The 18,721-nt window shown below is 35.7% G+C and overlaps 1 protein-coding gene across 1 annotated transcript in view; it reads left to right on the top strand.

Annotated features, from left to right (window-relative positions):
* The window catches only part of FYTTD1 (forty-two-three domain containing 1), a 31,533-nt gene continuing 13,492 nt past the window's right edge, over window positions 681–18,721 (top strand). Inside the window, exons 1-3 of the mRNA XM_018046017.1 lie at window positions 681–932; window positions 5,307–5,435; window positions 13,400–13,548. Of these exons, the coding sequence (XP_017901506.1) occupies window positions 827–932; window positions 5,307–5,435; window positions 13,400–13,548 (384 nt within the window). The 5' untranslated portion in view covers window positions 681–826. The remainder of the gene's footprint in view (window positions 933–5,306; window positions 5,436–13,399; window positions 13,549–18,721) is intronic.

Here is an 18,721-nt window from a genome sequence, read left to right as displayed (position 1 = left end):
CAAATATTAAGTTTTCCCATAGGGATGATTAGAAAGAAATCGAATCCCCCTATCAATTTCCAACGCAAGTGAATTAGAGAAAAATGCAGCCAAATAAGCAGAGGCACTTACCCCTCTTCCAAGGGAAGGTGAGGTTTTAAGGTAGCTAGTACCGTGCAAAATGTTTTGAGTGTGCCGGCTGAGAAGTGGTACAGAGACAGGGAACGTTAGCATTTACTTTTATTAGTACGGTGACGCAAGGATTATCAGTGCGGGCTTTGCTTTGCGTCCAGACGTGGCGATTCGGCATGCTGCAGGTGGAGGAGCCGACCAGGGAGAGGAGAGCCGAGGCGCAGTTCTGCAATCCACGCTCGCAGGGTCGGCCCTGCCTCTGAGGCTGCATTGCAGTGGGCTGCGAAAGGTTCGTGTATACCAAACCTTACGGGGCCTTTCTGTAGCAGAGGGGACTCGAAGGGCACGGAGGAACATGATCTCATTTAAGGCATGTGGTTCTGAGGTGTTCACGGTCCAGCATAATTCCAGCAGAAAGGCGAACTGCTAAAACGGCGGCTCTCACTAGCAGCCAGAGCGGCGGGTGCAATGTTTTCCCCTGTCCAGCAAGGGGCGCTAGGACTCAGTCCCTGAAAGGGGGTGGGGCCACTCTCGCAGGCCGCTCGTCTCTATGGTCCCCACCTCCCCCGCCGTCAGACGCGCTCTGAGGGGCGCGGACTCCGTAAGCACGCGTGCGCGCTCTCGCGGTGCGGATAGTCTGCGTGCGTGAGTGGGAGGTGGCAGGCCTCAGCCTCTGGCCTTCTCGTCTGACTGTTCCAGCTCGACGTCTCCAGCCATGAACCGGTTTAGTACCCGGTTAATGGGAGCCACCGCAACCCCGCCGCCTGCGCAGCCGAAAGCCCGCAGCAATGAAAACCTGGACAAAATTGATATGTCTTTGGGTGAGGAGCAGGGTCGGACCGAATTGGAGTGGGAGGAGGTGTGGGTGGAACCAAATACCGTGGTTTGTGGGGGAAGGGGCGGTTGGGTGCAGTTGTCGCTGGAGTTTTCTTGCGGGTGGGCGGAACCAAGCGAGGGCCGGTGGGGACCTGGGGACGAGGGAGAGCGCGCATGTGTCGGGGTCAAGTCGGGGGGCCTCGGGGATCCCCTCGGCCGGACTGTGTCTGAGGGGGCGGAGGGCGCTTTGGGTCGGGACTTTGGGGGCATCTAGGAGTGCGGACCCTCTTTCCTCTCATAAGGGCGCCACCACTCGCGGGTGACCCTGGCTCTTTGTGAGGAAAACTCCGCGCGTTTCACCGCAGGCGTGTTCGGTGTGGGCGTTATCGAGGGAGCTAGGGCACGGATCGGACGGAGCCAACCTTTCTAAGGAAAGCTCTTCGAGAGCCGGGCTGGTTCGGTTAAACCCGTGGTTCCAGAGAAGGGCTAGTTGGACGTTTTGCGCGCTTGGGCCTGTGCCTGGCGTCGCAGAGAAGCGTCAAGAAGCCCCTAGAGTTGGCCATTTCTGACGGGCAGCAGACGGCAAGGCCACCGCGGGGCGCTTGACGGAAAAGATACTTAGAAAGGACTTCATGGAATGGTGATGTATTAGGCGGTGCCCAGAAAAGCACTTTCTCCTCATCCAGAGTCCTTCAAGTTAGCAAATTAGAACAAAACGGAGCGAAAAGCGAAGGATGGTTTATGTGGATTGATGGGAAGACAAGTAAATCATAGGACCTAGAAGAGTTGGAGTGGTTTGGTGACAACTAGGTAAAAAGCAGGAAGATGGGCGATTAAGTTAAAAATTCAGACCTATCACCACGGAGGCACTAGTCTGTTTGGCTTGGTTGGTTTAAAAGTAATGCTGTTTTTATCGGGATTTAGGTTATGACATTAGATATGGTTAGCTCTGCCTGAGGCCTACAATTTTTTCCGATATTTAAAAAGTTCTGGGACATACAGAGGGGCTTCCCTGGTACCTCAGCTGATAAAGAATCCACCTGCAATGCAGGAGACCCCGGTTCCATTCCTGGGTCGGGAAGATCCCCTGGAGAAGGGATAGGCTACCCACTTCAGTATCATTGGGCTTCCTGGGTTTGATCCCTGGGTTGGGAAGATTCCCCTGGAGGAGGGCATGGCAACCCCCTCCAGTATTCTTGCCTGGAAAATCCTCATGGACAGAGGAGCTTGGCGGGATACTGTCCATGGGGTCGCAAAGAGTTGTACACTACTGAGCAACCGACTAATAAGCACAGCACAGGGCATACAGAAATGTAACTTTTCCAAGGACGATATTTTTCATTTTTGTTGTGTTTCTTTTTTTTTTTTGCAAGATTTTTAGTCATTAAGTCAAGAACTCTTGCTTTCTGTTGTTGCCGTAAGTTAGAACCCAAGACATAAATTAAGCAGATCATCAGAAAATCTTAGTCTTGCCTTATTGCTAGTCAGCAGTGACCTCTAAAGACACGAGGCATCTTTTGAACTAAGGCCAAGAAAAAGTATAGTAAATATTTATTGAGTGCTTACTGCCTGCCAGGCACAGGGCTAAGCGTTTTTATATGTGTTAAATTATCCCAGTGATAACCCTATAAGGTATATAACTGCTTGATAAAGAGCATGGAATCTGGAATCCCAAACTGTCTCAGTTCAAATCCTGTCTCTGCTGCTTATTAACCATTTGATCTTGGGCAAATTGCTTCTTAGTGCCTCATCTGTGAAAAGCTGAGGCCCCCCTCAGAGGGTTGCTATAAGTGTTAAAACAGTCAATAGGCATGGATAAACTGCTCAGAACAGTACCTGGTACACCGTAAGCACCATATTTACAAACACACACACTGTATAAGCCATTGTTATTTCTGTTTTACAAAACCTGAGGCATAGAGAAATTAAGTAACTTGCCCAAGTTGTACAGCAAGTTAATGATGGAATCAGTATTTCAGAGCACCATGCTGTAGACGTAGAAAGTGTTAAACGTGTGTTTTCATAACCAATACATTTCTTAAGTTTCTAATTTTTTTTGTATGCATTTTCTTTTGGTAATTGGGGTGTTCAAGTGAAGAAAACTGAGGGATAATTCTCTTTGAAGGTAGAGATGAAGTGCAATGGATAGCTAAACTAAAACTTGGTCTCTCTTTTCCCTTAAGAACATACAGCATTCTGTCAGGTGCGTTATTTTTAAGTGAATTTCATGTAGATGTGATGAAGAGACATATTTTAAGTAATTATTATGTTTTGTGAATATCCCACTTTATCCCTGATAAAATGAATATCCCATTTTATCAGGCTTTCATAGGTTTTAGAATTTAATTTTTTGTTTTATTTCTAACTGTAGGTCTGTCAGGTTTATGTGACTATTCATATAGAATTATCTACCAAGGTTATCAATAGCTGACCTCATTGTGACTCAATTTCTTAATTTGAAAATGGGGATTAAAATAGTTACTTCATGGAATTATTGTGAGGATTGAATGAATACATGCTTTAAGAACCATCTTATTAGTACTCAGTTACTATCTCTCCTTGATTAGGAGAAAGCCATTTTCTTCTTTAGATTGGAAGACTCTTCTGTGTCATTGTAGCTCCATTTAACTTGAGGATTTAGATAATAAAATGCTTAAATATAAAACAATTTTATATTTGACATGCTTTGCTACTTTTAATTTTTAGTTTATACTCTATAATGCCCTATTTTAAAATCAACCTAGTTAGGCAGATTTATACTTTACCGTTTCTTGTTTTATGGTTCCCAGACCAAATTAATTTTGGAGGGGGAGTACTCTCATGACTGAGATTTCAGACTTTTGGTGAAGAATAAATAGCACCTTGTTAAAGGAACGTAGTGCTTAGAAAGTAGTGGCTTTCTAACTATATTTTCTTTCTGCTTACTGAGAATTTAACATGTTCATGCCTCTGAGATTTGTGAAATCTTTGTATTTTATAAAAACTGTTTTTGAGTGCCTTTAACTTTGATGAATTTTTTTGTACCTGAAAGATTTATCTCTTCTTGAAGAGATTTGAATTATTTTATATGACTGAATGTAATTTAAAGTCTTAAATGTGAAAGATGGGTGAAATAGAGTAGTGCTATATGAGAAAAGATCCCTATATATCTTTCTTTGACTTTAGAAAAGACTATGGTTATATTGATACAGTTGTTAAATTATTTGTATTTAGAGCAATTTGGAAAAAAATAACTGAGGTTTGTTAGTGTCATTAATTTTATTTAGAAGTGTTGACAGTGTTCAGTTTATTTGATTTATTTGCTGTAGTTTCAATTCAGAATTGGAGTTGGAACTTCAGAGAAATTGTTTGAATATTTTTAAATGCGTATTTTTTGTCTGCTAATAATCTCCTTTTAACATATGTAAATAGGATCCGGAGTACATTTAGTTTCCTGATCTTCACATTGTTCTTTTGTGATATTAGAGCAGTGTGTTGTTTGTGAATTACCTTGGGACAGTTTGAAAGTGTTTTTGGAGATAATGAGACTTAGAACAGTGCAGAGGGAATTCCCTAGAGGTTCAGTGGTTAGGACTCCAAGCTTACACTTGGGGCACGGTTTCCATCCCTGGTCCAGGAATTAAATCCCACAATCCCATGTGCCCCTTGGCATGACCAAAAAAAAAAAAAAAAGAGAGAGAACTATGTAGAAAGAAAAATAAGGTAACCCTGAATTGCTGTGCTAAACAAGCAGAGAACCAGTAGTGTTTTCTTTTTGTACTGTACCTTTATTATGGTACTTGTTTACTTATGGGTCTTTTGTGTTCATTATTTACATGTCGGTTTCCTTCACTAATTTTAAATTTATTGAGAGTAGTCATGTTTTACTTTTGTTTCTATTGTGGCACAGCCTGCCACATATATTCATCGTACCATAACTTATACTCAGTGAAGATTTGCTAACTTGAGATGAACTTAGAAATTTAGTTTATGAATGATTTATTATTTGATTGCCAATGGTTTTATTGAAAGGTGGTCATCTTTAAAACTGGAGACTTCTGTGTTTATAGAAGATAAATACAGATAATTTTTGTAAACAGGTTTTGCTTATTTACATATATTAGGAAAAGAAATACTGTGAATAATAGAAATTTTCATTAATTACTAGCTCTGTTTTGGTCTTTTGACTTCAGCTTTTCCTATGAAACTTTTCTTCACTGCTCCAAATATATTGGCTGATTTGAGCTTTTATATTCTTAGCATTATTATCCTTTTAAGAAAGTGCTTCCAAGGTAGAAAAGAAGTTAGGGACATAGGAAATCTGTCAACTAGAAAATGAGACTGAGTAATTGAGTCATTAAATTAAAATGAAGATAATCATCACATTTTGTCTATCACAGATGATATCATCAAATTGAATCGAAAGGAAGGAAAGAAGCAGAATTTCCCGAGATTAAATAGAAGACTTCAGCAAAGTGGTGCCAGGCAATTCAGGATGAGAGTAAGATGGGGTATTCAACAAAATTCTGGTAAGTTTTGCAAGTAAGCTTTAATAAAATGCCAATTATTTATGGGTTCATAGTATACTATCTTTGATACATATTTAAAACATGGAGGGAATATATCAGTGATTTATGTTTTTCCTTCTCTCAGGGTTTTGTTTAATCTTATAATCTGGTAGCAATTCAGATTTCCTTAAATAGGTGATTAACCGTGTGTCCTAAAAACATTAAGTCATTTTAAAGTAACCTCAGTATATAAAGTCTTTGTTATTTTTAGGGATAAAGATTTGTAAAGGATCTTACATACCATACAGTCTCAGTCTCCTTTGCAGTTAGATGTTAGTCTGTCTGATGGATGACTGTTTAACTCTAGCTTAAATACATTCAGTGGGAGAATATACCACCTCACAAGATAACTTATTCCATTATTGGAGACACACTGTTTACTAGAAAATTCTCTTAATTTGAATTAAATCATGCCTTCCTGTTAATTCTATAGTTATAGGAAACAAATTACCTTTCTTATATGAAAACCTTTTAAATACATGGAGACTGCTGTTTTGCACAGAAAATTATTTCTAGGTTACTTATCTTATGCAGGATCTTTAAGATTTGTTAAATTCTCCAAAGGTAGAACAGAATTGAATGCTTTAGATGTGGTCTGTTATTTTGGAACTCTACATATACAGTTATTTTTAGTAATCTAGAAGCTTATTTATTTATAACATCTTGTTCCAAAATGGACTTAAGGCAGTAAGGGAATACTATTAATTATATGTGACTCATTAACTTTGTTAGCAATTACATCAGCATTTTAGAATAAACATTTGTTCAGATTTTTAAAACTCAAGATCTTTTTTACACATGTGCAAAAAGTTTGATAAACTAATTCCTAAGTTGATTTTTGTCCTATATGTTAAAAAAAAAAACAAGTAATCTCCAATAGATTGAACATAATTAATCCTATGTTTAACAACTGATATGCCAACATATCCTCAACATATACCTGTAACTAAAATTAGACTGTACAGAAAAATTTATTCTTCCCTAATAATTTACTTGGATAGCTGGACTCAAGAGAATAAATCTTGTGACAGGTATTTAGCTATAGAAAATTAATATTTAATTCCAGTGATTTATATTTTGAGGTTTCTTTATAAATGTTACTCAACATACCATATTTAAGTATGATTTATATTAAAATAATTTTAGAGTTCATAGAAGCCAGAAATACATTTGTTTATGTTAATCATTTGTTAAATACCTGATAAATACTCTGAACTGACCAGCTTGTTTGGGTTTGTAAAGACACAGTCTTTTACTTCAAGGAACTTCTGGTGACAGATAAGGTGAAAAACACTTGAGTTGAGAAATATCATAAGAGAAATTCTGATAGTACTATAGGATTTTAGATAGGCATTTTGTGCTAAGATAATCGGTGGTAATTTAATCAATAAGGTGAAATAGGATCTCCTTCATGAAGGATCAGAAAAGCTTTCCTTTTACAGAGTTTATGATCTCAGCGTTGAGCTAAAGATCTGCAAGTGCCTTAGGATCTTTTAAGATTGAATTTGTGCTTGTATGTTCTCCACTTCCATGTGACAGGGCCTAAAATAGAACAGCTGCTCCTGTCACTGAATGTTCAGAGAGATATGGGATTTTCTTAAGCTCTGATTGGTTTGGATAAGTTCAGATTTCCACATTGTAATGTCAGTGAGAATGTTAGGTTGAGGTAACAGAATAAGCAGAGAGCCCTTACCAAATAATCATTTATTTTTGATGACTGAACACATAAGAGAATAAATTTTTCACAATTCTATTCCTGAAATGTAATTTAGTCACTCAATGCATATTTGTACAAACAACCTAAATGTTCTTCAGGGATGGAATACTATACAACAGTGATTATCAAAGTGTTGTCTAGAGATCCTAGGGAATCCCCAGGACTCAAGGGGTGTAAACAGTCAAAGTTATTTCTATAATAATAGTAAGACAGTAATTGTTTTCAGTCTTATTCTCTCATGAATGTACAGTGGGCTTTTCCAAAATCTACACAGCATGTGATCAAACAGATTGGATGCAGAAACAGAAAATTTCCTATTAAGCCACACAGTAAAAAGATTTGCAAAAATGCAAATCAGTGCTTCTCTTCTTATGAAATATTTTTGTTTAGGAAAATAATAGTTGTTTTTCATTAAAAAATGTGTTTTGCCCTACATTTAGTGAACTTTAAAATTGCATCGTTATTAAATGTTTTCATTTGTAGTATGGCTTGTTGTTATTTTTAGTCCCTAAGAGTTTTGCAACTCCATGGACTGTATCCCACCAAGCTCCTCTGTCTATGGGAGTTCCCAGGCGAGAATACTAGAGCCGTTTGCAATTTCCTTTTCCAGGCTATCTTCCAGACCCACGGATTGAGCCCTCATCTCTTGCACTAGCAGGTGGATTCTTTACCACTGAGCCAACAGCATACCACCCTTATAGTATGCTAAATATCAGTAAACATAAACTCATGAAAAGAAAAGCCCTTTGGGGTCCTCAGTTATTTTTTAAGAGTATGAAGAGGTCCTGAGACCAAAAAGGTTGAGAATGCTGTCTCTTTTAGATGTAGAAGAGGCAGGGAAAAGTTTGTGTGCTGATTTGAAAAGGAGCCAGTAATATGATTGCATACACTTTGTGAAACCTTATTTTCTAGAAAATCCCTCAGATCTTCATGTAAGTGATCTGACTGCAGAAATTAAGCAACAGGATATGTCTGTGAAAGAAATTCATGAAGGAATTGGGCTGTAGATACAAAAGAAAGATGAAAATTCCTGTGTTTAGTTTTTAGTTCTCAACATTAGTTGAACCTGTGGAGTTTTATAAATTAGGCTGATAGTCTGGCTGCACTCCATTGCTACTGAACCAGAATCTGCAGAAGTAGGATCTGGGTATTTTTGAAGTTCCGTATGTCCCTCTAACACATGACTAGTGTTCAGCTGCTGCTCTGGTGAAGCTTAAAATGTGGAAGGATCTTCACAGAGGTAGTAGTTGAAGTAATGAGAATGAAGGTAACTTTCTAAAGGGGCTAAATGAATGAAAACTGAGAAAAGACTATTGCACGAAACATGACAATGAAAGGGTGAAAAATAGAACTGTTGCTAAAACTGAGATAGAGCTAGTGAAGTTTGTTCAAAGGTAGAGAAGGAAAAAGAAAGGGATGATCTAGGCTTGTTAGAAGGTAATGGAGAAGCCGTTGATAAATAACAGATTGTAGAAAGAAAGGGTGATGAAAATGGGAACAGTGACTATAATAGCCAGAAAGCACCTAGGAATAGAATTTCCTTTTATTTGTGTTTTTTTTAAATTTTATTGAAGTATAGTTGTTTTACAATATTGTGTTAATTTCTTCTGTACAGGAAAGTGACTCAGTGATATATATATATATATATATATATATATATATATATATATATATATATATATAATTTTTCATATTCTTTTCTATTATGGTTTATCCCAGGATATTGAATATAGTTCCCTGTGCTATATAGTAGTGTACCTTGTTGTTTATCCATCCTATATGTACTAGTTTGTATCTGCTAATCCCAAATTCCCAATCCTTCCTTCTCCACCTCTTTTTATTCTTGTTAATGAGATTTTTTAAATGAGTATTTCTCATCTAAGCCTCAAACTTTGGTATAATAATGGATTCTTGCTCTCTTTAAACTCCCTCTTTGTTCTGCTAATTCACTCATTCTTTTGGAATACATTCAGATTTCCCTGTTCCTCTCCCAGTCCCTTATTATGTTATGTTTTAGAGCAGTAGCATCCAGAATGGTTTCACTGTCTTCTCTCTTCCATTCAGTGTAAGATACTGCTTCAAGACTGATATAATCTAATCATGAATTCCATGACCCCCTCAATTCCTGTTCAAGTATAGTCTTTATCCCCACTTAGAGCCCTCTTATTTGTGCCTACCACCTCATTCACTTCTTATCCTTTTCTCTAGATTCTTAGTACACTGTGCTTGCCTATGTCTTTGTATTGTACTTGTCACTGTTTGCCTTATTCCTTATTCACATCGTTTGTGTTTTGTAGCTAGCTCGGTTCAGTTCAGTTCAGTTGCTCAGTCGTGTCCGACTCTTTGTGACTCCATGAATCGCAGAACGCCAGGCCTCCCTGTCCATCACCAACTCCCGGAGTTCACTCAGACTCACGTCCATTGAGTCAGTGATGCCATCTAGCCATCTCATCCTCTGTCGTCCCCTTCTCCTCCTGCCCCCAATCCCTCCCAGCATCAGAGTCTTTTTCAATGAGTCAACTCTTCGCATGAGGTGGCCAAGGTACTGGAGTTTCAGCTTTAACATCATTCCCTCCAAAGAACACCCAGGGCTGATCTCCTTCAGAATGGACTGGTTGGATCTCCTTGCAGTCCAAGGGACTCTCAAGAGTCTTCTACAACACCACAATTCAAAAGCATCAATTCTTCGGCGCTCAGCTTTCTTCACAGTCCAACTCTCACGTCCATACATGACCACAGGAAAAACCATAGCCTTGACTAGATGGACCTTGGTTGGCAAAGAAATGTCTCTGCTTTTCAATATGCTATCTAGGTTGGCTGCAGTCACCATCTGCAGTGATTTTGGAGCCCCCAAAAATAAAGTCTGACACTGTTTCCACTGTTGCCCCATATATTTCCCATGAAGTGATGGGACCAGATGCCATGATCTTCGTTTTCTGAATGTTGAGCTTTAATGCAACTTTTTCACTCTCCTCTTTCACTTTTATCAAGAGGCTTTTTAGTTCCTCTTCACTTTCTGCCTGCCTTTTCTGTCATAGCTGTTTTTTTTTCCTCTTTGGAAATGTACCAGATTATATTCTGCCTTTTGTTATTCTTTAATTGTTTGGAAAAGTGTTCAATTTTTCGAGCCACAAAAACTTGCACATAGATCCTGGCTCTGCCATTTTCAAACTATGACCTCTGGGTAGTCACTATTCTTTGCCTCATTTTACTTGCAAAATTGAGATGTTAGCATCAGCTTCATCAAGTTCTCATTTAAAGTACTCAGAACAGTGCCTAGCACAGTAATAGATCCTTCATTATTTAATACAAATAAAAATAGCAAGTTGTTACAGATTTAGTTTGAACTAGATACTTCCCCAACATGCTTGATTTTCATTTGGTTGCAATTCTAGAAGGAAATCACACATAGAGTAGCAACAATTTGATCTTAATATTTTAAAAAGTTGTATCTCTGTTGCTTTTTTGATGATTATAAAAGTAATAAGATCGTTACTTTTAGTCCTAAGGCAGAGCACCCAAAAAAGGAACAAATCTACATGAATTCCCTACCATACGGAGTTGCCATGCAGATAGAATTCACGGGGAAGTGAGCTGTAGGGATGAGGGGGCTGTAATTTACTGGAGGATGAGCAGGGTCAGAATTAGAGTGATACCTAGGACTAGATCTAGATAGATACCTTGGACCTAAAATTTAAGGTGTCATTCATTCTCAAATTTTGTGCCTTAGGTGCCTCTCTTACCTCACCTAGTCTTAGCTTGAGGGGAAGGGATAATGATTGCCACTGACTGTCCTGTGCCACAGAAACAAACCTTAAGTTGCACACTAGAACTTGAAAGAAAAGCTGCTAGAGTCCCTGCAGCGCCCTCTGCTGACAAAGCCTAATATTAAGCCAACTGGTAAGAGACATGTTCCAGTAACAGAAGTAGGGCAGTAAAGGCAATAAATTCATAAATGGTTCAACCATCATAACAGGTTTTCCTAACTGCCTTGTTGAATTCTGGTCTCAAAATTGGTATACCCCAAAAAAGCATTATGGAATTAGATATTTGAGAATGACATATATACATGATTATGACTTAAGAGATTCATCACACACATTAGTCCTGAGAAATCCTACAGTAAACTATTTTAAGTTTAGTTTGACTGTGAAGCAAGTTGTTAGACCTGTTACCACATTGAAGGTGTATATTATTACGCAGGATTCCATTCTGAAGACATTCCCCCACAAATTAGAATTAAGAATAGCCAATATCACAATTGTTACTTAGCATAGTCCTCTGGAATTTCTGGCCATTGCATTAAGAAGTAAAAGAATTCGAGGTGTAATTATTGGAAGGAAGAAGATAGTATTATTTGTGAGTAATATGACTGTCACTCAGAAATCCCAGGAAAATAATTTGAAAAACTATTAGAACTAATAAGTGAATTCAGTGAGATAGCTCATTAGAAGCTATTCATTGAAACCTCAGTAGCTTTCTGTAATCCCAGGAATGACAATACGAAAATTATTAATAGAGATCTTTTTTGAGATTAATAACATATGAAATACCTGTAATAAATTTAATTAGAACTGTACAGGACCTATAGGGGAAAAAGCTTGAAACTTTACTGTGCCAATTTAGTGACCAAAGAAGAATGAATGGAAAGACAGCACATTCCTGAATATTGTAAAGATATCAATCCTTGAAAAATTAGTTACAAATTTAAAGTAATTCTTATATCGGAGCATCAAAGAAAATTAGACCTTGATCCTGAAAGACTGATTATGAACATGGCAGTTTGGGAATGAAAGATTTAAAAAAAAAAAAAACATGGAAAGTGTTCATTATTGCTAGTAAACTACCAAATGTGATGAGATTTTTTTTTTCAAACATAAAGTGATAAAGATTAAAAAGAATAATAGTCAAAGTAGTCAATGATGTGGAAAAATGGGCACCCTTATGTTCCTGGAAATATACATAAATACAGTCATTCTGGAGGAGATTTTTCACGAAAATAGTCAAAATCCTTAAGAATTTGCTTTACTCTTCGATACAGCATTTTGACCTTTGGAAATTTATATATTGAAGAAATGATCATGGAGTGTATAAAAATGTGTTATCTATAGTGTTATTGTAATGTTATTTATGGTAGAGTAATTCTAGAAGTAACTGAAATGGTTTAGTGTGAATATTAAAGACATTAGAATTAAGGATGGCCAATATCACAGTTGTTACCTAGTGTAATTCACAATATTCACAATACAGTGTTAACATAGACTACAAAGTAGTATTTTGGGTGTGAAATATGCTTGCTGGAAGATTGACTTGGCCTGCTTTCTGGGCCCATGATACTACAAAATTGTCTTTTGTGTTGCTTAAAAACAGTTGAATCTAAAAGTGTTAACTTGAAATATATGTGTATAAGTAAAATACTAGAAAAATGTAAAATGTTCATAGTTGTTATCTCTAAGTGGTGACCTAATAATGGTGGTGACTTTATATTGTTATTTATACTTTATATATTTTTAAGATTTCTGCAGTTGAACATGTTTACTATTTCATAATTAGAAAATGAGTGTTTAAATAGATAAGATATATAATGGAAGAGTGAAGTCAGTAATGTCATGTGCTGCAGAGATTAAAATACTCACTGGAGTTTATTGCAGAGTTTAGCAAAAGCAGTTGGAATAGAGTAAGACTGAAAACAAAGAACCCAGATTGCAGCATAGTAAGTAAGCAGGAGGTAGTGATTCCGCTCTAAATCAGTGCCACCAAACAAGTAAAGTGTGAGGCACCTGCTAATAATGTATTTTATTTAACCCAGTACATCTGAGGTATTTTAATAATGTATGATTAATATGAAATTATTAATGAAATATATTTTCTTTTGTTACATCTCAATTCAAGTTAGTCATATTTCAAGTACTCAATAAGCATATGTGGACAGCAGCTACACAGGGAAAGTTGAGACTGTTCTCTTTGTTGAGAGTAATTCTGAAGAGAAGATAGCTAGGAGGAAATGTGAGAATCCTCTAGTCCTTTGCAGTCCATTACCAGCAGCAGAACCCTTTTCAGTGCAGCTTATAAAATATAATAAAAGAAGTATTATATAATAATAAATGAAAAACTTTCATGTTCTCCACCCTGCTTAAGAAGTACAGTATCCTGTGACCTGTGTGCCATTCAATTGATTCTGAGATTGTTTTTTCCTCTTCTCCTACAGGTTTTGGTAAGAATAGTCTGAGCCGTAGAGGAAGAGTGATGCCTGGGAAGAGACGTCCTTATGGAGTTATCACTGGCCTTGCAGCTAGGAAAGCAACTGGAATTCGAAAAGGAATTAGTCCTATGAATCGACCGCCTCTAAGTGACAAGGTAGGATGATAGTTAATCCTGAATCAGAAACTCTGGGACAAATGAATCTGTATTCAAAACAGAACACGACTGAAGTGACTTAGCAGCAGCAGCAGTTGGGGCTTATATAAGAAATTTAATAATTATATAAAAATTTAATAAAATTTCACAGACGTAGAAAACAAACTTTCAGTTACCAAAGGGAATGGGGGGAGGAGGGATGAATTAGTATGGGATTAACAGATACGAGCTACTATACATAAAATGGATAAGCAACAAAGATTTACTGTATATCACAGGAAACTATATTCAGTATCTTATAATAAAAAGTAATCTGAAAATATATATATATTTACAACTGAATTATTTTGCTGTACACCTGAAACTAATGCAATATGTAAATCAACTGTATTTCAACTAAGGAAAAAAAAAGAAACTTTTATTTGTACTAATATTTTTGTGAATGAGCTTGAGAGAACATTTTATTTGAATATTTTGTTTTTTTAATGTAGTACTTTGGGGCTTATATTGGAGAAGGCAATGGCACCCTACTCCAGTACTCTTGCCTGGAAAATCTCACGGATGGAGGAGCCTGGTGGGCTGCAGTCCATGGGGTCGCTGAGGGTCGGACACAACTGAGCAACTTCACTTTCACTTTTCACTTTCATGCATTGGAGAAGGAAATGGCAACCCACTCCAGTGTTCCTGCCTGGAGAATCCCAGGGACGGGGGAGCCTGGTGGGCTGTCGTCTATGGGGTTGCACAGAGTCGGACCCCACTGAAGTGACTTAGCAGCAGCAGCAGTTGGGGCTTATATAAAAAATTTAATAATTAAATAAAAATGATTGTCATTCATGAAGAATACCTAAACTTCCACATTATCAAATATAAACTTTTTTTAATAGGTTCTTGACTTTCCTTGTGCACGTGCCCCTGTGTGTGTATACAGTTTTTAACAGATGTGTGTCAGCAGTTTTTAATAGGTTATTGATGTATAATTTTATACTATAAAATTAATTTAAGTGTACAGTTCAGTGAATTTTAGAAAATTTAGAGTTGAACAATCATCACAATAATTAATTTTAGAAAAACATTTCTATCACTCTAAAGAGAAATCTCATGTCCATTCACAGTCATACCCCATCATATGCCCTCAAGCAAACACTAATCTACTTGCTGTAAATATATTATAAATTTGCCTTTCCCACACATTTCGTATACAGGCATACCTTGTTTTATTACACTTCACTTTATTATGCTTCACAGATACTGCGGTTTTTACAAATTGAAGATTTGTGGCAACTCTGCATTGAGCAAGTCAGTTGGTGCCTTATTTTCAACAGCCTTTGCTCGGTTTCTGTCTCTGTGTCACATTTTGGTGATTCTCACAATATTTTAAACTCTTTCATAATTGTATTTGTTACGGTGATCCATAATCTTTCATGGTACTATTAAAAAAAGATTAAAACTCACAGAAGATGAAGATGATGGTTAGCATTTTTTTAGCATAAAGTATTTTTAAAGTAAGGTATGTACATTCTTTTTTTAGGCATAATACTGTGGCACACTTAAAGACTACATTATAGTGTAAATATAATTTTTATATGTACTGGGAAACCAAAAATTCTTGTGACTAAGTTTTTTGTGGTATTTGTTTTACTGCAGTGGTCTGGAACAAAATCCCCAGTAACTCCAAGGTATCCCTATAAATGGAATCATACAGTAGTATGTGGGCTGGCAGTTAGCTGTATACTTTTGAGGTTTATCATGTTGTAGCAAGTCTCAGTACTTTCTCTCTTTTTATTATTGAATAATATTCCATCATATGGATATTCTATATTTTGTTTATCCATTCACCAGTTGATGGACAACATTTTCATTGTTTTCATTATTTTGGGTATTGTAAATAATGTTGCTTACATCCCTGTAAGTATGTAGGGACACAGGTTTTCATTTCTCTTGGGTGGATAACTGTTTGCTCTAGTTTATATTTTTAATTAGAGTTATATTTATTTACCCACTGTAAATTAACTACTTTTCAAATCTTAATTGACTTTTTATTTACATCTCAATGGAGTAAATTTCGAATTGGCTAAATAAAGCATTACTTAAAATAGTTTCACACATGGTTTTTCTTTAATTTCTTATGTTTAGTAAGTCTGAGCCACCAAGGAATTTAATGTTCTACTCTTCTATTTTTTAACCTGTTTGGTTTCTCTGATTATGAAAGTAATGCATATTTTAATTTAAAAATTCAGGACATGAATCATTTCTTAAAATATCTTAAGAATGTATTCTGGTTAACCACAACTCTCTTTACACCTTAACTTTTCAGTTCTGCTATCACCAACAGCTATCTCTAAAACTTTATCACAGAACTTGCTCCAGTAGAAATTTTAGATTACAACATGTGGTATAGTCTTTTGAGTTGTTTAAAAATAGTAAAAATTGAAAGTATTAAATTATAGAATACTTACAAGCTCTATAAATTATAGAATAATTACTGAATGGTAAGATGTTTTTATTCAAAGACTGAATGATTTTAGAAAAGGTATGGTTTGAAATTTTCTGTTTCTTAACCTTTCTCTCAACCTGAATGTAGATTAATATCTGAATAGGAATGACTATAGTACTTGTGAAGCAGATAATTTTCTAGCAATTTACAAAATTTCTTTTTACATATAAATAACTTATGCCATCCTTTTATAGTCATTAAATGAATTACCCAAATACTTTAATATACTTAGAAATTTTATACCTTAAAAAAAATTCCTGACCTAATTAGACATTTTGTTACTTTATCTCTTCCTTTCCACAGTTTATATGAAATAGTAAGATTTTATTTCAATAAAAATATACATTTTCTTACAGATTAAGTGAATTACTAAGTGGGATGTGCTATGACTAGCAAATGACTGTGCTATGAGGGGAATGAACATCTCTAAGAATGAATTTTTTTCTTTTGTTTAGAGAAAGCTTAAAGTATCTGCCAAGTGAAAGTTCTTAAGGAATTTTTCGACTGGAATTTATTATCTTGTCAGTGTCAGTTCTATAACATTTTCCTTTTAGATTCACAATTTCCTAAAACTGAGGGTATGCTATGTTTTGTAGAACTTTTAACTGGACTGTAATAGTACTAAACTATTTAGTACTTCTGTAAACTTAAAAAAATAACTGCATAATTAGTAGTTATTTTCTGCTAATGGGTAGTTTTGATCATTTGTCTGATTTTGATAGTTTATAAATACCTTATCTTCATACTGTGGAATTCAACAGTAAAATAGGAATAAATGTTAATGTGCAAGACAGTGTAGATACATCTCAAAACATCATGCTAAGCAGAAGAATTCAAACACAAGATACTGTGTACTATGATCCTGTTTCTTTGAAGTTGTATAAAAGGCTGAACTAACTATAGTGACAGATCAGTCATTGCCTGGTGTTAGAGTCATGTGAGGGAAGGAAATTGCAGGGGGCATAAGGAAACATTTAAGGTTAAGGATACTGTTTTATATCTTGGTTATGAAGTGATTACATGACTACATGTAGTTACCCAAATTCATCAAACTGTACACTTAAAATTTTATTACTTTAATACTTAAGTAATAAAATACTACTTTAATAGAACAACATTCAAATAGACTACCTTAATTTCTTTCCTTCAAGGAATAATTTTTTATATCAGAATTCTTTAGAGAAAACTTACTGCTAGATATTCTTTGTGAACACTTTTGTACACATATACAAACCTTAGATTCATGAACACAAATTCCCAATACATTATTGGACTGTTGACAGTTCATCATTTAATTCATGTTGACTGAATACTCAGTATGTCCTAGATGCAAGGGATTCTGTTACTAAAATCCCTGTCCTCATGGAGAACTCAAATAAATATTAAATAATTTATCACACAGATAACTAAATGATTATAATATGGCAGGTATTTTGAAGGAAAATGACATGTGACAGTAATATTATAGAAGGAACTTTTACATTTACCTATTAAATGGTCTTTGGTGTTTTTATTAAAGACAAAATATTAAGCTCAGAATGGGCTATCATTAGTCTGATTTCATAGCATTTCTTATGTACGGTTGATATTCTTTATTCCTGCTTTTACATTTACTTCTTTTCTAAATATTCATGAAACTGAAGATTATTGTAATTTTTGTGTTTTTTAATCTGTATCTTTGGGATACTTCTCATATTTTTAAAATACAAGGGAATCTAGATTAAGTAAAAGATACAGTTCATATTGTCAAAGACTTTTGAAAAGCCTTCATGGAAAATACGGAAGCCTGAATTAGGCTTTAATGATGGACTGAATTTATGTGGAGAGAGAAAAAATGGACATTTCATGTGCTAATATTCTGTGACATTGAGTTTTTTTAATTTCTATTTTTCTACTCAGGTTTCTTTGCTACCACAACCTCCCTTTTTTCCTTCTCACACGTTTGTTTTGGAAATTAGCTCTCTTTTTTTTAAAACTATTTGTATTGATATATAGTTAATTTATAATATATTAATTTCAGGTGTAGCAAGTGATTCAGATATATGTTTTCAGATTATTTTTCATTATAGGTTATTATAAGATATTGACTATAATTCCTTGTGCCATACAGTAGATCCATGTTTCTTATCTTTTTTATATATTGTAGTGTGTATATATTAATCCCAAACTCTTCATTTATCTCTCTTCCCCTTACTTGCTATCCATTTGATAACCATAAGTTTGTTTTCTATGTCTGTGAGCCCATTTCTGTTTTGTAAATAAGTTCATATATATCATTTTTTTATATTCCACATATAAATGATACCATATATTTGTCTTTCTCTGATTTACATCACATAATATGTTTTAAATCTTTCAAGGATTCTAAATTGTTGATTTTATTTAGCATGGAATGCAGTATTTGTATTTGGCCTATGTCCACCTTTAAACCTACATTCCACACCATTATCTTCACCCCCTCCTCTCTACCATAAACATACCTCGACATTCCAAGAATCTAAAGTCATAGTTTCCTCTTTCATATCTCTTTCTCTTTGTGCATATGCAAATCTCTCTCTGTGTTATAATGTTATTACTGTACTTCACATATCCTCCTATTGCATAACTTACCACAGTATATTATAATTACCCATTAATATGCATCTGTCTCTTAGACTAGATTACTTGAAGATGAGGACT

The sequence above is a fragment of the Capra hircus genome, chromosome 1 (assembly GCF_001704415.2).
Source record: "Capra hircus breed San Clemente chromosome 1, ASM170441v1, whole genome shotgun sequence".
Lineage (NCBI taxonomy): Eukaryota > Metazoa > Chordata > Mammalia > Artiodactyla > Bovidae > Capra > Capra hircus.
The sequence above is the reverse complement of the archived record's forward strand: the minus strand, read 5'-3'. Positions and strand labels throughout refer to the sequence as shown.